Source organism: Oncorhynchus keta, chromosome 15 (assembly GCF_023373465.1).
Source record: "Oncorhynchus keta strain PuntledgeMale-10-30-2019 chromosome 15, Oket_V2, whole genome shotgun sequence".
Taxonomy (NCBI): Eukaryota; Metazoa; Chordata; class Actinopteri; order Salmoniformes; family Salmonidae; genus Oncorhynchus; species Oncorhynchus keta.
In genome coordinates, this window is record NC_068435.1 from 14,552,337 (window position 1) to 14,571,583 (window position 19,247).

The following is a 19,247-nucleotide window of genomic DNA, read 5'->3' on the forward strand; positions in this document are numbered from 1 at the left end:
CAAGAACACATATCCTGTCTGAAACGTCAGCATATTTTACCAGCTCTCTGGAAAAGGCTGTCAACTGAGAAGTTGGAAAAACTGCAAAAATGGTAAATATACTCTCGTCATATACTGTCAACATTAAACATGTTATGCTATTACTTGTCTTGTGCATTTCTATGTCTGGTGTTTGTTTCTTTTGAAATGGATGACGTTGGATTTGTGATATAAACTTTCACCGGTCAGCTAAATGCTAGGTTCCAGCGTGGTGATATGGTGCTGAAAGGCCTTTCTTTGACATTTCCTAGTAATAATGTCATGCATAACGTGTTTGTTGTTAATATATCGGCCTGCTTGTCTTCCATGCGAATGAAACTGGTCATTGTGTGAAGAAGTCGTCAGTCGATACTCTTGCTTGAAAGTCCTAACGTTACCTAGCAAGTTAAGTTTGCAAATTGGCGACCAGTCTGAAGAAAAGTGTTTCAACAGCTAGCTGTTTCATGGAGAACTTACACTGCAGTAATATGTATTGCACGTTAGGTGAGTGACACCCATGTCACCAGAAATATGCAATGGCAGCTGTCTCACCTCCCCTCTCCACAGGGCTTCGTGAAAGTAGTGAAAAGTAAGGCGTACTTCAAGAGATACCAGGTGAAATTCAGGAGAAGGCGAGGTGAATAATCATACAATTTTGTTTATGTAATGCACATTTACGAACCACCGACTCAATAGATTTTAAGTGTTTAATTGGCATATTTTAATGGTGAATACTGACCAGTCAACTTGTGCGTTAAATTCGCTGCTTCTTCATGATGATTTCAAGATCTCTGAGCAATATGTAGTTGGTCCTTCATTTGCGACGGCTTTAGTTTTTTTTTTGTTCTTTCAAGATGGGGCTGAGAGATGCAAATTAGTCTTGTAATTGTCAATGTCCTCTTGGCTAATGCTGGCATACTAACCAGTTGTGTGTTTGGTGTGATTTGTCTTTGACAGAGGGTAAGACTGACTACTTTGCCCGTAAGCGCCTGGTCATCCAAGACAAGAACAAGTACAACACACCCAAATACAGGATGATTGTGAGGTTCTCCAACAGAGATATCTGTTGCCAGGTGATTGCTGGTGGGCTGTTGGTGTGATTTCAACAACTATTTAGATTTGTAAAAAAAACATCCTGGCCCTTACCACTTTCGTCAATTGCTTCAGATTGCCTACGCCAAGATCGAGGGAGACCAGATTGTCGCTGCTGCCTATTCCCATGAGCTGCTCAAATATGGCATCACTGTGGGACTGACAAATTACGCTGCAGCCTACTGCACGGGCCTTCTGCTGGCCCGCAGGGTAAGGGTAGCACACACACACACACAACCTATGACATGCTTACACATACTGAAGTCTCAAACAGAGAAGAATGCATAGCTACATGTCCTTGTACAATCCCATAGAGATGGCCACATATGCGCAAGCGTGCACACTCGTGCTAAGATTTTCTGCTTTTTCTCAGTTAATTTTTCTGTTTTCATGAGGTAGATTGTTGACGTCACTGTGATTCAACAGGCATGACTTCCCCTTGAGTGAAGTTGTATGTCAGGGTGTTGATTGCACCTGTGTAGCCATTCATCTGCAGTTCTGCACTGGCAAAGGATACTTTTTTTAAATGAACGGAGAGGAATTGTTGCTGATGTTGGGTTTGGGGGCTTTTGACTAAAACCTTCCACCAGAGCCAGAACCAGTATCATTGTGCTGACAAAGCAAGACAGACCTGGGCTTTGTGGACTTTGTGTATAGATTTGATGCTAGCAAATGCTTATTTTTTCTAATACACTGAACTCTTTGATTTTGTGGGGGTGTGTAAGCTGGTGTGGGGATATTCCTTAACTGAGTCTGATATCCAGCAGCACAGTAGTTAATGCAATGAATGTTCAGTTTATCAAGATTCTATCCATTAGACTATATGAATTGTCAACAGGGGTTGCTGCTAAATTTGAGACTATATTTCTCTAATGTAACATCTTTGTCTCCTCAGCTGCTGAACAAGTTCGGCCTGGATCAGGTGTACGAGGGCCAGGTGGAGGTGACTGGAGACGAGTTCAACGTGGAGAGTATAGACGGCCAGCCGGGGGCCTTCACGTGTTTCCTAGACGCCGGGCTCGCCAGAACGTCCACAGGAAACAAGGTGTTCGGAGCACTAAAGGGTGCAGTCGACGGTGGGCTCTCAATTCCTCACAGGTTAGTTTGAGATTTTGGCAATTAAGTTCTTTATCTACCCCACCAGTCAGATGAACTCGTGGATATCATTTGTCTTTTCGTCTGAGATATTAAAACTAGAATCCTTAATTTTTCTAGGCCCACTGGTGCGCCTAAATTAAAATTCCCAGGTCACAAAGCAAAATATTTAGGCGGATGTGCACTTTAGAGGCGGCAGGTAGCCTAGTGGTTAGAGCATTGGGCCAGTTGGATTGATGTATCTATGGAGGATGTTAACTAGCGTTAGCGCAATGACGAAGTCTATGGGAACAGCTGTTCCCGAGACCACCAGTCATTGCGCTAACTAACACTGGTTAGCATTAGTCTGCAAAACTAACTCTCAACCTCCTTGATACTGGATGCAGAGATGTCAAAATGGTATCATGAGTTCATTGGACTCTGGGGGGAGTAGATTAATGACTTCATGATCAAAATCACTAACTATCCCTTTAAGTGCAGCATAAAGCTGAATATGTATCCCCTTTTTTGCCCATCTAAGACTTGAAGTGTCCTATATGATCAACACAGAGGGGTAGAGGATGATAGTTCTCTCATAAACCTGTAGTGAAGGCTGAACACCTCACTGCGGATCCTGTCGGGAGATACAATGTGTCCATGTCTCTTCGCCATGGATTTGTTTGTGTGATGAATGATCAAGACCAGACCATCGGCCCTGTAATATGACATGGCCTTTGTCATTATACAATGTGATTCTGGAAAAACTTGTTTTATTTGACTATTCAAAATCATTAAATCAACCCAAGTAATCCAGTGTTGTACCACATCACCATCCTCTTCTCAGCACAAAACGATTCCCTGGCTACGACGTGGAGAGCAAAGAGTTCAACACAGAGATGCATCGCAAACACATCATGGGCATGAACGTGTCGGACTACATGAGCTACCTGATGGAGGAGGACGAAGACGCCTACAAGAAACAGTTCTCGCGCTTCATAAAGAACGGAGTCGCGCCAGACACAGTAAGTCTGTTTGCACATGCCACTGAATTAGATATTAGAAGTGTAATGCTGCCAGACTGATGGTAGTTACTCCTGGTGTGTGAGGGTATCAGTTGGTTTGGCAACTCCTTTCTCACAGTTTGCTGTGTAAATTTGCTGCTTCTTGAGGATGATTCCAAGATCTCTGAGCAATATGTAGTTGGTCCTTCAATTGCGACAGCTGATGTTTTTTTGTTCTTTCAAGACGGGGCTGAGAGAAGCGAGATTAATTACCAGTGCTGAAAGGTTGTCTGTGTTTTGTGACTCTCGTCCCAAAACTGTTACCCTAACTCTGTTTAAACAATGTGTTATTCTTTCAGGTAGAGGAGATGTACAAGAAAGCACACACCGCCATCAGAGAGAACCCAGTCCATGAAAAGAAACCCAAAAAAGACGTCAAAAAGAAGAGGTAGGTTTGTCACTGTTGCTGGATTTCTGCTTGGGAACACTGGAGTAGTGCTTCTTTATGATGATACAAAGTACGCTGAGCAAAATGTAGTTGGTCCTTCATTTGCAACGGCTGATGTCCATTGTCCTTTCAAGACGGGGCTGAGAGAAGCAACCTGTATACTGTATATCCACTTGTAGTATTAAAAACATTTGAGCGGTCTGCCATTTGTTGTTTACTGTGCTGATGGTTAATGGGGGCATTGTTTTCTGTTGCAGGTGGAACCGCGCCAAACTTTCGCTGGCACAGAGAAAGGACCGCGTCGCCCAGAAAAAGGCCAGCTTTCTACGAGCACAGGAAGCAGAGGCAGCGGACGGTTAGAGGGACGGGGACCACTGCCCGTTCCAAAGACAACCACTGCACATTGGCTTAATAAATTTATTGCAAATGACTTCACTTTGCTCTCTATGGAAATACTGCCAGTGTGGTGTGTGTGTTAGATATTTTGGGGAAATTCTGGTGTGATTGAATGATAGACCTGATGGAAGACTTTATTTTTGACAAGTAATTGGGTATGACGAAACGTATTGGTTATTACATTTCCTCAGACTGTCACTGCATACTACAGTCAGGATAATCCACAACTCGGCTGACAAAGAAATTAAGATGAGACCACAGTGAGTGAGTGGTATGTGGTTTTATTGTGCAAAATCATGCTGGTTCAAACCTCAAAACATACATCGTTCCCTCAAAATTAGCTGTGTGCTTCAGCTCCTTCAGAAACCGGACAGGGCTTCCTGTTTAAGAGTGACCTTCTCGTTTAAAAGTTGCGCTTGAAAGAATGTAGGAACAGGAAGTTGAATAAAGCGAGCAGTTCATGTACAGTACCTCCTTCATACGTGGTTGACTAATTCTAATAAGTTTTATAGTTCTCTTGTATATGACAAGTACTCATGAGACGCTACACGTGAAAATGTACATGGTACACAAACCAAGAATAATGGCTCGTCATAGGCCGATTCAGCAATGCCATTAAACAAGTGAGGGTGGAAATGTCCAGCGATGTGGACGACACCTGGGTACATTCCAATGTCTCCTGAGGTGTACACTATCCGCTATTTCCCATAAATCTAAAAGCATTGGATTGGTTGAGGTACAGGGAGTTTCCACCATGTTTGTTATACCAGTAATTTTCTTTCAAATCAGAAGGGAACAAGTGTACACTGGAAAGGAGATAATTGGAACAATACCGTAGACCTCTATAATACTGTTTCGTCGGATAGATTCCTTGGTCACGTTGAAGAAACCGAAATGTGCAAGTGTACTACTTTCAATGTGTAGTTCATAACTTACCACAAATGTTCCATCTGTTTTTTCCAAGAGGAAAACAAGACTACATGAGCCCTGTTGTAAACAGCAGCTCTACAGTTATTTTCCAGCATCCTGAACAGGAATTATAATTATTCTTCCAATGAGTCAGGAAAACATAAAACAATGTAGTACGTCTTGAATGAACGATCCACCCATTTTGAATGTTATAGTATTTCTTGCCTGCTTGAACAGCAATAGCTCAGACACATGACCACATGAAATGACCCCTGGAATCAATAGAACATCACTCAGATGCACAAACACAACGTTCAAAATGGGTGAATCTTGCCATAAGTATTTGAGGACTCTGTTGTGTTGTCCTCTCATGAGTCTTTAGTGTGGGATATCTGTCTCCACAGCAGGGCCTTGAGGTTGTTCAGAATCAGGGAGTGCTCCATGTCCATCTGTCCCGCCGAGCCTCTGAGGGCTATGCAGGCGTACAGCTGCCTCTCTAACTCCTCCTTTAGCTCTGACGGCGCCCCTCTCAGAAGGTAGTCCCTCAGCGCCCCGCATGCCTTGGCCAGGTTGGGCTGGGTCACCTCCTCCCTGCATCGTTTCTGAGCCATGTCACATGATGTCCGGCAGTCCGGCCCCAGCACACAGTCGTCGTCCTTCTCGCAGTGCAGCGAGCGCATGGTTCGCCGGAACGCGTCCTCAGAGACGATGGCCCTGGGGTCAGTGAGGCGGAGGTCGTGGCGGTCCGTGTAGCCGAAATGGTTGGCGCTCAGGTCACACATGATGAAGCTGCCGTAGTTGCCGTGGAAGATGTCCTCCACCAGCTCCAGGAGACCCATGGAGATCTTGGCTTTGCGGGGCCAAGAGGGTGTGAACCACTGGTCCATGCTGCGTCGGGCCTCACTGGGGACCCAGGCCTCAAGTGGCCAGGGGAGGCCGAGGCCGTACAGGGGGCCGTAGGGGACCCTCTCGGTCACGTACAGGTCCCCACAGAAGCCCAGCAGCCGAGGGGTGTGGCCCCGGGCCTGGAGGAGCAGGCCCAGCAGCACCTCATCCAACTGGAGAAGAGCCCAGGCTGAACGGGCCTCAGGGAGGGAGATGTGCCCGTCCTTGTTGCCGTCGGCGACGGTGAGGATCTTGGTCACCAGGCTGGCCAGGTTGGCTTGCTCGCCCAGCTTTGACTTTAGACGGAAGGAGTTAGGGAAGCGGAGGTAGGAAGAAAAGGAAAAGAACTTAAGGTGATGTTCTCATGCTCAATCTGGAGATTTTGGTAAAACTGATGGTGAAATAACAAAATCACTTTCAACAAAAGACACATTTTAGTTGTAATGCTATGCTGTTGTTGCCATTGTGACACAGCATATACTAAAGTCAAAGCAGCAGGAGTTCCAGAACCTTGAAGTGATTGAAGACCATCTCTCTGAACTTCTTCACAGACGTGCCGCGGGTGGGTTTGTCGAAGACTGCAGCCTCCCTCCGGGGCTCTGGCTCTTCTCCTAGCTCATAGTGCAGCACCTCCCCCACCCGGCAGCGGATCACCCCGTCCACGTCACCCCAACCACCTGTGTAAACCTGAGGGCCCAGGCAAGGGGAACGAGAAGGACAACCACACCCAAGTTAGTAGAATTACATTATTATAGAATGACATTATTATACACCTACAGTCGATAAGAAGAACCGATGGTTCTAACTTATTCTTCTGGACTGACTGCGTGGGAAATACTATAGTGAACTTCTACTGAAGACACCACACCCTTCAATAAAACCATTGGCTACATACTGGAACTTGCTAAAGTGCCTTCTTGAGTCTACATTAGGGCTGTAGGTCCCGGTTTTAGTAGGTTGTCCCAAGATGCATTGATCTAAGGTTGGTTTTACAAAACCTGGATCTGTACTTAGAACAAACCAAGACTACTTGTACAGTACAGGGCTCTACAAGGCTCTACAGTGCTAACAACAGCTTGTACAGGGCTCAATAAAAAAAACAACTTATTTAACTAGGCAAGTCAGTTAAGAACAAATTCTTATTTATAATGACGGCATACCGGGCAACAGTGGGTTAACTGCCATGCTCACTCCGCCCTTTCTCACCTGGACAAAAGGAACACCTATGTGAGAATGCTGTTCATCGACACAGGTCAGCGGTCAACACCATAGTGCCCATGAAGCTCATCACTTAGCTAAGGACCCTGGGACTAAACATCTCCCTCTGCAACTGGATCCTGGACTTCCTGATGGGCCCCCAGGTGGTAAGAGTAGGCAACAACATGTCTGCAACGCTGATCCTTAACACTGGGGCCCCTCAGGGGTGTGTACTTAGTCCTATCCTGTATTCCCTGTTCACCCATGACTGCATGGCCAAGCACGACTCCAACACCATCATTAAGTTTGCTGACAACACAACAGACGGCCTATAGGGAGTAGGTCAGAGAACTGGCAGTGTGGTGCCCGGACAACAACTTCTCCCTTTACGTGAGCAAGACTAAGGAGCTGATCGTGGACTACAGGAAAAGGCGGGCTGAACAGGCCCCCGTTAACATCAACGGGGCTGTAGTGGAGCGGGTCGAGAGTTAAGTTCCTTGGTGTCCACATCACCAACGAACTATCATGGTCCAAACATACCAAGACAGGTGTGAAGAGAGCACAACAAAAACTTTTCCCCTCAGGAGACTGAAAAGATTTGGCATGGGCCCTCAGATCCTCAAAGGGTTCTACAGCTGCACCATCGCGAGCATCCTGACCGGTTGCATCACTGCCTGCTATGGCAACTGCTCAGCATCTGACCGTAAGGTGCTACAGAGGGTAATGCAAACTGCCCAGTACATCACGGGCCAAGCTTCCTGCCATCCAGGAAGTGTCGGAGAAAAGCCCATAAAAATTTCAGAGACTCCAGTCACCCAAGTTATAGACCGTTTTCTCTGCTACCGCACGGCAAGCGGTTGCGGAGGGCCAAGTCTAGGACCAAAATGATTCTCAACAGCTTCTATCCCCAAGCCATGAGAATACTGAACAATTCATAAAAATCGCCACCGGACAATTTACATTGACCCCCCTCTTGTACACTGCTGCTACTCGCTGTTTGTTTGTTACCTATGCATAGTTACTTCGCCCCCACCTACATGGACAGATTACCTCAACTAGCCTGTACCCCCGCACACTGACTCGGTACCGGTGCCCCCTGTATATAACCTCCACACTGACTCTGTACCGGTGCCCCCTGTATATAACCTCCACACTGACTCTGTACCGGTGCCCCCTGTATATAACCTCCACACTGACTGACCGGTGCCCCTGTATATAACCTCCACACTGACTCGGTACCGGTGCCCCCCTGTATATAACCTCCACACTGACTCTGTACCGGTGCCCCCTGTATATAACCTCCACACTGACTCTGTACCGGTGCCCCCTGTATATAACCTCCACACTGACTCTTTACCGGTGCCCCTGTATATAACCTCCACACTGACTCTGTACCGGTGCCCCTGTATATAACCTCCACACTGACTCTGTACCGGTGCCCCCTGTATATAACCTCCACACTGACTCGGTACCGGTGCCCCTGTATATAACCTCCACACTGACTCTGTACCGGTGCCCCCTGTATATAACCTCCACACTGACTCTGTACCGGTGCCCCCTGTATATAACCTCCACACTGACTCTGTACCGGTGCCCCCTGTACCGGTGCCCCTGTATATAACCTCCACACTGACTCTGTACCGGTGCCCCTGTATATAATCTCCACACTGACTCTGTACCGGTGGTAACCTCCCCCTGTACCCCCTGTATATAACCTCCACACTGACTCTGTACCGGTGCCCCCTGTATATAACCTCCACACTGACTCTGTACCGGTGCCCCCCCTGTATATAACCTCCACACTGACTCTGTACCGGTGCCCCTGTATATAACCTCCACTGACTCTGTACCCTCCACACTGACTCTGTACCGGTGCCCCTGTATATAACCTCCACACTGACTCTGTACCGGTGCCCCCTGTATATAATCTCCACACTGACTCTGTACCGGTGCCCCCTGTATATAACCTCCACACTGACTCTGTACCGGTGCCCCCTGTATATAACCTCCTACACTGACTCGGTACCGGTGCCCCTATATATAACCTCCACACTGTACTGGTACCCCCTGTATATAACCTCCACACTGACTCGGTACCGGTGCCCCTGTATTTAGCCTCGTTATTCTTGTGTTATTTTTTATTATTACTTTTTATTTTAGTCTACTTGGTAAATATGTTCTTCTTCTTGAATTGTACTGTTGGTTAAGGGCTTGTAGTAAGTAAAGCATTTCACGGTAAAGTCTATACTTGTTGTATTCAGCGCGTGTGGCAAATACAGTTTGATTTGATTTACAGTAACCCCTGCAGGTCAAAGGTAGGGTCTGTTACCTCACCTGGTGGTTGGGGCTGGTAGAGAGACATCTTCCCAGGTAGAGGGTGTCTTTGTCACACAGACTGCTGCAGGCCGAGCCGTCAATGATGCCCCTCCTGTATTTGTCACACTGACAAGTGGAGGGTTGGTGTTAGTCTCTTCCTCTCCACTTATTTACTCAATAAAACAATATGCTAGGTATTACAAAGTCAGAACCATAGCGCTTAAACCACTTGTGACAGATTTTAATCTTAGTGACCTCGCTATTGTTTTATTTCTATGGTCAGAACCAACAACACTTCACTCAAGATGAAAGTTAACTGCCACAGACTGCCCCAAAGACCTTTCACTAACTTCTTTCTCTGTTTGACGCTCGCATGGTACATGAACACTGGGTGGCAGTGTTTAGCCAAGTACGAATGAAATCAGTCTCGTGGTAGCAGTTCTGGTAACAGCAAGCGTCCGAATGCCAAATAGCTTGTCTTTGAGCCTTTGTGTCTGTAAGCTTCATAAGTCTCAATGCTCTAACCCTCAACGGTTGAATGAGATGGATGATGTCAAAACGGTGGAGTATAAAAATGGGTGATGCTCTTTACAAGGGTCCCCCAACTGGCAGCCCGCGAGCCCAATTTGGCCCGCGTATGATTTTTAAAAAACAAACATTTTTGGACATAAAAGACCATAAAAACACCAGCAAATCAGCTGCAAGTTATTTACATTTTGGAAATCTGTTCCAAAGTATTCCCATAAAAGAGAAACATGATCATATACAAATGTAAGCAAGGGTTGAAATGCTGTTTCAGTTCAACATTAGGGGCTTCTTGAGGTCAATTTGCTCTGGCCCCCTGACCATCCACTCAGGAAAACATAATCGTCCCGCCACTGAATCTAGTTAATGATTCCTGATCTGCACTACAGCAGTGCTTGTACAACTACTAAAAATCTAATCACATTTTATTAGTTACATAACACATATTTAGCAGATGTTATTGCGTGTGTAGTGAAACGCTTGTGTTCCCAGCTCCAACAGTCCAGTAGTATCTAACAATTCACAACAATACACACAAATCTAAAAGTAAAAGAATGGATACAGAAACAGACACATGTTCCAGTATCACAGTAGAACTGGGTCGTGACCTGGCTGGTCCAGCAGTTAGTACCGCCGATCGGCCACCCCCATATTATGTAGTCATTCCAATCTGTCCCATAGCCTGTTTGACACACTCCTCCTGTCATTCCTGTTCCCCCTAACGACTGTCTATCAATTCAAGCATAACAATATGAAAGTGGGTCATGAATATGATATGTCAGATGTGTCTGTACTCACTATGGAGTTCTTGCACTCGTGTCCTCGGCACAGCTCGGTGTAGTTGGAATACTGGACGTAGATCACCCAGCCTCCCACGAACACTGTCAGCCAGGTGAGGAACAGGTATTTCACCCGCACAAAGGAGATACGAGCCTGTAGGGATCAAACAGAGAAGGTCGGTTGGTTGATTGCTTCATTCCCTTTAAATGCATGAGCATGCGTCAACGAGTTCTACCATGTAATGTTGTGAAATTATAGTGTGCCGAGCACCTACCCTACATAGTAAACATCACACCATGTGATATAACTATTTGTATATTAAGGTCAGTTGGTTGATGTTATTTGATTATCAATGCATCAGAAACAATGGATTTTTCACTAATTTCATGATCTGGTTAAGGTGAGCTATTCTGTTATGATTTATAACAGTGATTCCCAACCAGGGGTACTAGGACTCCAGGGATACTTGGCCTATCCACAGATGTACTTGGCCTATCCACAGGGGTACTTGGCCTTTCCACAGGGGTACTTGGCCTTTCCACAGGGGTACTTGGCCTTTCCACAGGGGTACTTGGCCTTTCCACAGGGGTACTTGGCCTTTCCACAGGGGTACTTGGCCTTTCCACAGGGGTACTTGGCCTATCCACAGGGGTACTTGGCCTATCCACAGGGGTACTTGGCCTATCCACAGGGGTACTTGGCCTTTCCACAGGGGTACTTGGCCTTTCCACAGGGGTACTTGGCCTTTCCACAGGGGTACTTGGCCTTTCCACAGGGGTACTTGGCCTATCCACAGAGGTACTTGGCCTTTCCACAGGGGTACTTGGCCTTTCCACAGGGGTACTTGGCCTTTCCACAGGGGTACTTGGCCTTTCCACAGGGGTACTTGGCCTTTCCACAGGGGTACTTGGCCTTTCCACAGGGGTACTTGGCCTTTCCACAGGGGTACTTGGCCTTTCCACAGGGGTACCTGGCCTATCCACAGGGGTACTTGGCCTATCAGGGATACTTGGCCTATCCACAGGGGTACTTGGCCTATCCACAGGGGTACTTGGCCTATCCACAGGGTACTTGGCCTATCCACAGGGGTACTTGGCCTATCCACAGGGGTACTTGGCCTATCCACAGGGGTACTTAGGCCTATCCACAGGGGTACTTAGGCCTATCCACAGGGATACTTGGCCTATCCACAGGGATACTTGAGTTTGAGTTTATTTTTTATTTTTACAGGGACAGTGCACATTAATCAACGTTTCAGTAAAAGTGCCGGTTTTAGCCAGCCGGCTAATTTTCAACCGCAGTCCCTGGGCAGGTTATTAAAAACAATTACAATATAGACAATAGCAACATAGAACAAGCAAGACATAGCAACATAGGACAAGCAAGACATAGCAACATAGGACAAGCAAGACATAGCAACATAGGACAAGCAAGACATAGCAACATATGACAAGCAAGACATAGCAACATAGGACAAGCAAGACATAGCATACAGACAGAGCAACATAGGACAAGCAAGACGTAGCATACAGACAGAGCAACATAGAACAAAAAGCAGCAAGACAAAATTCATAAAAGCAACAAAGTGTTTCCACACCTCACAAGCTACAGACAACATGGAAAGCGGCAACACACAGCTAGGGACCATGTTCACAAATCTGATTGACCTTTAGCCATGTCTTCAAGCATTTTGTGAAAGTGTGATATGTGGTGCAGTTATGTGTGTCTGATGGCAGTGTATTCCAGACATGGGAAGCTCTCACAGAGAATGCAGATTTACTAAAGGTGCTTTTCCTTAGGGGAACTATACAGTCACCTCTCATGGCAGACCTTGTGGATCTGCTGCCATATGTCTGGGTTTTCTGTTTAACAAAAATACTGAGTGGAGGGGGAGCCAGGCCATTAAGGATCTTGAATACAAGACATGCGTCGGTGTATTGCACAAGATTTTCCCAACTCAAGAGCTCATGCTTTCTAAGGATGTGACAATGATGATGGCTATTGGGCTTCTTATCAAGCACTTTGAGAGCCTGTTTGTAGACAGACTGAATAGGTTTTAATGTTGTACAGCAAGCTTGGGCCCAACTAGTCAAGCAGTATGTTAAGTGGGGGATTATCATAGATTTGAAGTACAGTTTTGCTACCTCTGTAGTCAAACAATTTCGTATAAATCGGAAATTAGCTAGGTTGAATTGAGTTATTTGAATTACCTTTTTCACATGCTTTTTAAAAGAGAGGTTGGAATCAAGTATGATGCCAAGGTACTTAAAATCGGATACCACCTGGAGCTTCTCCCCTGACACATAGACATCTGGCTCAGTAGCATCTGTTGCCCTCTTTGTGAAGAACATGCAAACAGTTTTTTGACCTATCCACAGGGATACTTGACCTATCCACAGGGATACTTGACCTATCCACAGGGATACTTGACCTATCCACAGGGATACTTGACCTATCCACAGGGGTACTTGACCTATCCACAGGGGTACTTGACCTATCCACAGGGGTACTTGACCTATCCACAGGGGTACTTGGCCTATCCACAGGGATACTTGGCCTATCCACAGGGATACTTGACCTATCCACAGGGATACTTGACCTATCCACAGGGATACTTGACCTATCCACAGGGATACTTGACCTATCCACAGGGATACTTGACCTATCCACAGGGATACTTGACCTATCCACAGGGGTACTTGGCCTATCCACAGGGATACTTGACCTATCCACAGGGATACTTGACCTATCCACAGGGGTACTTGACCTATCAGGGATACTTGGCCTATCAGGGGTACTTGGCCTATCCACAGGGATACTTGGCCTATCCACAGGGATACTTGGCCTATCCACAGGGATACCTGGCCTATCCACAGGGATACTTGGCCTATCCACAGGGATACTTGACCTATCCACAGGGGTACTTGACCTATCCACAGGGATACTTGGCCTATCCACAGGGATACTTGGCCTATCCACAGGGATACTTAAGCGTTGGATTGGCCCTAATGTAATAGAAGACTCGAGACATAGTTGTAAACCAATTGAGTTATGACTTCAGCTGTGGCATGTATGCAGACAGGCTACGTTCATATGTCCATACTAGCATACTAATGTTGCATACCCAATCAGGGATTGACGTTAAGGGCTGCTCCATTGCCATGACAATACATTGCTTCACACTAAGTGGTATGCTAGTGTGTGGATTTTGGAATCAGAGCATGTCTGAAAGGCAACTGCGACCAATAAGATCCTTATGAGGCGACAGGGACCAATCGCCTTCGACTTTCTCTGACTTGGTATTTCTAAATCAGGACGATGACCAGGGCTGGAGCTTAAAGAGGTGTTGTTTTGGGATGAGAAGAATAAGCTTGAACAGTGACAGAGTTATGGCTTAAAGGGGTGTGAGAGAGAGAGTGAGAGTCCTGAGTTGTGTTCACCAGACACGAAATGGAAGAAAGCTGTCGGACCTCTGAAACAGTGTGAAATGGAACTTGTATGAGAAACGCTCGTTTCCATTTTGTTTTGCCACTTTATGCCCCAATGAACCCGACCCACATCAGTGTTGTCCTCACAGAAAGGTGGTAACAGATAGGGATCAGATATTCCCCTCCCAAAAGCCTCACTAGCGGAAGGCACCAGGGCAGCACATGCTGCTACACTATCTGATCTGACCCCTGTAGTGTATGTGTGTGGGCTAACACACACTTTAAAGATACAGGGCTCTGGCAGTCACTTAGGTATGAGGCTCCATGATGAGTCTGTGTTTGAAGACTCGAGACATCGGCCTAGTTGTAAAATCAATTGAGTTACAACCAATAGGCTAAAGCAGTGCTTGAATTGGACTGAAATAGGTGCCGGTACTGTTTCTATTCATGTGAAGTAACTCCTCAATACATTTGAGCCGATATTCTATAGGAGGTGCAGGAACGCCTTAATACTTTTGTGGTAATAATCTATAGGAGGTGCAGGAACTCAAGCAGAAGAACATTTGAGGTGCCAGTACTCAGCTCCGGTGATCTCCTGCCCAAGTCAAGCCCTGGGCTAAAGGCTATGTCACAAGATAACTTTTTAAAACTGTATTTAACCTTTAACTAGGCAAGTCAGTTAAGAACAAATTCTTATTTACAATGACGGCCTACCAAATGGCAAAAGGCCTCCTCCGGGGACGGAGGCTGGGATAAAAAATATAAATAAATGTAATAAAAATATAGGACAAAACACACATCACGACAAGAGACAACACAACACTACATAAAGAGAGACCTAAGACAACAACATAGCATGGCAGCAACACATGACAACACAGCATGGTAGCAACACAACATGGTAGCAACACAACATGGTAGCAACACAACATGGTAGCAGCACAAAACAGGGTACACACATTATTGGGCACAGACAATAGCACAAACTGCAAGAAGGTAGAGACAACAATACATCACTCAAAGAAGCCACAACTGTCAGTAAGAGTATCCATGATTGAGTCTTTGAATGAAGAGATTGAGATCAAACTGTCCAGTTTGAGTGTTTGTTGCAGCTCATTCCAATCGCTAGATGCAGCGAACTGAAAAAGAGTGACCCGGGGATCTGTGTGCTTTGGGGACCTTTAACAGAATGTGACTCGCAGAACATGTGTTGTATGTGGAGGATGAGGGCTGCAGTAGATATCTCAGATAAGGGTGAGTGAGGCAAAGAGAGTTTTATAACTGCTTGTAGGCAGACAGAGGATGTCTGAAAAGTAATTGTGTGAGTGTCAGAGAGTAACTACCTCTACCTGTGCTTGTGTTTCGATGAGGAGCTGTGTGTGGGTGTGTGTGTGTTGATCGATGTGTTTGGTTTGCATGCAGTAATAATACTCCAGTCTCACAAGTTGAAACAGGTGAGATCAAAATTGCACATCTACTAGCTTCCGTCTGATAAGTAAAACGGTTGCAGTCAATGAGGTGCCAAAATGCTAATTGTGTTATGCAACAATAATGCATATAATAACAGGTTTAAAAGACTTCACGCCGTTGGGTTGCACTTTGACTCATAGACAGTTAGCGGCTGTCATGTGTGAGTAACATTTATCCTACAGCCCATTGCTCTTTGCTTCTAAGGGTCTACAGTATGCCATTTTCACGTTCCCTGACACTAATTATGCAATAAAGGCTGTCATGATACCCTGCACCCCCCTACTCCAGGCCAGGGCTAGCTCTACAGTAAAAGCATCACTGCATAAGCCCGGCCTGCCACTTAAGTCACCACGGGTCACAACCACTAACGCATGTTTCATAATGCAGTGGCAGTAAAAATAGTAAAATCACCTTTTATTGTTTCAAACACCTCCTTTGCCGAGGGTTAGTCTGTGCAGCTTGCACATAGCACAGACTGTCTTTACACTGAAGGAAATAATAGCCCTTACTATTGGCCTTGCTCACTCAAACACTGCTCCTTACTATCTATTTCTCTGTTGCTCTCTCTCATAACTGCTTCTTAAGGGCAACTCTCAACTACTGACTAAACACAGTATTTCCTTGTTGTGTTAGTGTGTTGTCAATAAACTTAACCTTGCGTTTCTCAAAATAACTAGCCAGGTGCTAGCAAGTGGGGTTAACCTCACATGGGGGGGGGGGGTTAGGAATTCACACAGGGTGAAACATCATTTGATGTGGCTGAGAACATAGGTTGTTAGATGTCATAAAGACCCTATGCCAGACAGTATTTCACTTCGCAATCAAATAGTACTGTGCCTATGGCAGCCAAACATTTTGCATTGTGAAGAACTTCCATGGCCTGCCAACAAATAGCGTTGTTGCTATGACAGTCTGGCAACACAGAAAAGGGGTTTGGTGCCAGATAGGTGGTGGACTGAGTACTCTGTAAACCTCTCAACTCACTTGCATTAATAAGTAGTCAAGGATCCTTTTATATCTAAACTAGCAAAAACAACAGCTATACTCCAATCTCTCTGGCTATACTACATTTAAAGTGTCTGCAATCCTATGAAAGTACAGACAAAAGGTTGAAACTGCTCAACTAAAGTGCCTCTATGAGAAGAAATATATATAAATAGATGGATTTGCTGAGCCACGTTTACATTTCCGGTGTCTGGTCTGGTCAAGTCTGTTTGGATTTATGGTCACCAAGAGGCCACATTCTACAGAGAGTAGTAATCTTGTTCTAACACGGGTCTGTTCAGGAGGATGTAGTGTTACAGAACGTTCAGATAGAAATGTGTATTGTAGAACAGATATGATTACCTGTCAGATTGAACAGGGAATCGTGTGTGCTCTATTCGTTCTGATTATATCTGCAATGTTCAGAACATTTCCCCTCTCTGAATACACCACATGCTGTGTTTCAGCAGATGGTGGAACAACTGTTAAGTACAGCTAAACATGGAAATATAATATTATCATGTGCTATTGAATGCCCTCAACACACCCCTACAGCCAGTAGTCAGAAATGTATTCAGGAGCTTGAATAAGTTACATATTAGCTAAGTCTCCATGATATATGTAACAAAAGCAAAGCAAGCCTATCAGACATTGAGTGCAATGTCAACATTACCACAGTGATGGCTTGGGAACCATCGTGATAGGGCAGTGATGCAAAGCCTGAGTACATAAGCAACTCTATCACATCCAAGTGAGATAAACTTTTATACTATCCAACCCAAAACAAACTAACAGATAGACAGAAACACATATACACACACTGGGTGGCCCCTCTCTCCCTCTTCCCACTAAGGGTTTTATGGTGTAGTGGAATTGCAGGCCCCGAGTGCCCAAAACCCTTAGTTCAGCCATATGATCCAGCACGTCGGATTATTCTTGCTGTCGCACTGGATACACGTAAATCAAATATGCCGCTGGTGGCCTCAGGCAGGGACAAAGGTGACCCACATCCACCCCTTACTGTTGGACGTGACCTGTTGTTACGCCATCACCAATTTGTAATGAAATATAAAACAATATTATGAAAATAGGATCGCAGGACTACATTGGGCCAATGAATTAGCCTACGTTCAATAAGAGTGTATAAAGCTATAGTGTAGCCTATAGCCATAGTCTAAAAGATCATATTACAGAGTCTGGCATAATTTATTTCTGACAGTTCTTTGGGGTAGCCTATTTTTCCAAACCAAATTGACGCACTTCGTGGCAGCATGCAAGAATATGCATTACAGCAAAACAGTATTTTCAATCTCTAAATGTCTAGCTCGTGGCTGTCCTCGCATACATGGCCTTACTGTATAGGCTACTACAAAACCAACATTTGAGTCCCTTCATAATTTTAAGAGGGTGCACTGTGTCCCGCGTGCGTAATATTGCTCGACAAATTGTAGACTGATCCCAGTCAATATACAATTGTAAAACGATTTAGAACTGTTACCTGGAAATAGAACGATTTATTTATCCAGGCACGTGGAAACAGACGCCTCGCCATCACAAAAATAGATCATCTCCATACGCGGAGCTGAGAAAGAGAATCCAAATAAATGGAGAATGCATTTCAGTGCATTCCTATGCGTTCGAGGCAGATTCTATTAACACTGAATATATCCGTTGCAGTTATTCTTAGTTACCCTTTCGTGTAGTTACAGCCAAAGTCTGTCTCTGAACGCATCGCTGCTGTCTTGTCCGTGCAGCTGCTGATAACCACCTCACAAGAAAGACCACAGAAAATAAAGCCGCTGGGACGATTTTTTGGCGACGCAAAAGCGTTGATCTCCTCCGTGCAAGCAATGCATAACCATCACATTTCCTATGAAATTTTCCCTATGAAATCATTTGAATTTCTATGAAATCATTATACATTTATACATTATAACTCCTCTCTCTCACTAATTCGGAATTTCACGAATGCTTGGATTTGCCATCAAATGTAACTGTTACAGCAGCTCGCAGTCATATAAAAGAACAAGGTTTCAGCCTTTCATTGTTACACAATGTAACAAAACACAACGTTACAGGACTACTTATAGTAACAGAGGTGAATATGGCGTATGGTTCTCTATAGCGCCGACAAGTGGACGGTTGATTAATTCATATATTTGATTGGAATTAATATAATAATAATAATATATGCCATTTAGCAGACGCTTTTATCCAAAGCGACTTACAGTCATGTGTGCATACATTCTACGTATGGGTGGTCCCGGGAATCGAACCCACTACCCTGGCGTTACAAGCGCCATGCTCTACCAACTGAGCTACAGAAGGACCGCCGAATTAAAATAATATTACAAATATGAATAACTATAGGCTAGTCTACTACAGCTATACTTCAAAAGTATCCCAGAATAGTAGGTTGCCATGTCCACTATGCACACTAGAATTTAGTTGTGGGCTCGCTCACAAGCTGGTTATGCAGTCTAGGTGGGACTAAACAATAAGTGTAGATCATAATACTTGGCCAGGTTCTGACAGTAAAACATATATATTTTTAAGTGGGTCGTGGTTGGAAAAGTGTCCTGTCTTCATTTTCAAATATATCGAGTTATATCGAAGATGATTGATATAGTGCCAAGATACATGTCTCTGCCTTTACAATGGGAGTCGTTGTCCACAAAGCGGCATTGCTGGCTGTCTCGCTCCCGCCTTATCCTTTCTTTGGAT

General features: G+C 45.1%; 2 protein-coding genes, 1 long non-coding RNA gene and 1 other non-coding gene across 11 annotated transcripts; 2 read left to right on the forward strand and 2 right to left on the reverse strand.

Moving 5' to 3' along the window:
* Positions 1 to 4,063, forward strand: LOC118394488 (60S ribosomal protein L5-like). Its single transcript, XM_035787708.2, has 8 exons — positions 1 to 92; positions 586 to 655; positions 976 to 1,091; positions 1,186 to 1,320; positions 2,006 to 2,208; positions 3,029 to 3,206; positions 3,545 to 3,633; positions 3,891 to 4,063. Exons 1-8 carry the CDS (start codon positions 90 to 92, stop codon positions 3,991 to 3,993), a joined length of 897 nt encoding a protein of 298 aa, XP_035643601.1. The 5' UTR covers positions 1 to 89; the 3' UTR covers positions 3,994 to 4,063.
* LOC118395264 (small nucleolar RNA SNORA26) lies at positions 2,713 to 2,836 on the forward strand. Its single transcript, XR_004827928.1, has one exon. It is a non-coding gene; the product is annotated as a small nucleolar RNA SNORA26 (small nucleolar RNA).
* Positions 4,064 to 4,290: 227 nt separating the features above from the next.
* On the reverse strand, positions 4,291 to 18,105 carry LOC118394487 (divergent protein kinase domain 1A-like). The gene is made up of 5 exons (XM_035787706.2): positions 18,022 to 18,105; positions 10,660 to 10,794; positions 9,355 to 9,462; positions 6,334 to 6,510; positions 4,291 to 6,119 (listed from the first exon to the last, which is right to left on the reverse strand). The coding sequence occupies exons 1-5, from the start codon at positions 18,073 to 18,075 to the stop codon at positions 5,307 to 5,309; spliced, it is 1,287 nt and encodes a 428-aa protein (XP_035643599.1). The 5' UTR covers positions 18,076 to 18,105; the 3' UTR covers positions 4,291 to 5,306.
* Positions 7,482 to 9,030, reverse strand: LOC127907598 (uncharacterized). Of its 8 annotated transcripts, none has more exons than XR_008065090.1 (5): positions 8,910 to 9,030; positions 8,736 to 8,774; positions 8,512 to 8,589; positions 8,281 to 8,358; positions 7,482 to 8,205 (listed from the first exon to the last, which is right to left on the reverse strand). It is a non-coding gene; the product is annotated as an uncharacterized LOC127907598 (long non-coding RNA). The 8 variants fall into 8 exon arrangements; XR_008065092.1 differs by lacking the exon at positions 8,736 to 8,774 and adding an exon at positions 8,435 to 8,473 and having other exon boundaries at positions 8,910 to 9,024; XR_008065091.1 differs by lacking the exon at positions 8,736 to 8,774 and having other exon boundaries at positions 8,435 to 8,550; positions 8,910 to 9,024.
* Positions 18,106 to 19,247: the final 1,142 nt, after the last annotated feature.

What these genes read in the sequence shown, in the direction of transcription:
- LOC118394488 (XM_035787708.2), top strand. An exon ending in GAAATTCAGGAGAAGGCGAG is followed by an intron (nt 656 to 975) that starts GTGAATAATCAT and finishes TGTCTTTGACAG; the next exon opens with AGGGTAAGACTGACTACTTT. An exon ending in GGGCTCTCAATTCCTCACAG is followed by an intron (nt 2,209 to 3,028) that starts GTTAGTTTGAGA and finishes TCCTCTTCTCAG; the next exon opens with CACAAAACGATTCCCTGGCT.
- LOC118394487 (XM_035787706.2), bottom strand. Translation starts at nt 18,075, where the DNA reads ATGGCGAGGCGTCTGTTTCCACGTGCCTGGATAAATAAATCGTTCTAT. An exon ending in ATAAATCGTTCTATTTCCAG is followed by an intron (nt 10,795 to 18,021) that starts GTAACAGTTCTA and finishes TGATCCCTACAG; the next exon opens with GCTCGTATCTCCTTTGTGCG. An exon ending in ACGAGTGCAAGAACTCCATA is followed by an intron (nt 9,463 to 10,659) that starts GTGAGTACAGAC and finishes TCCACTTGTCAG; the next exon opens with TGTGACAAATACAGGAGGGG.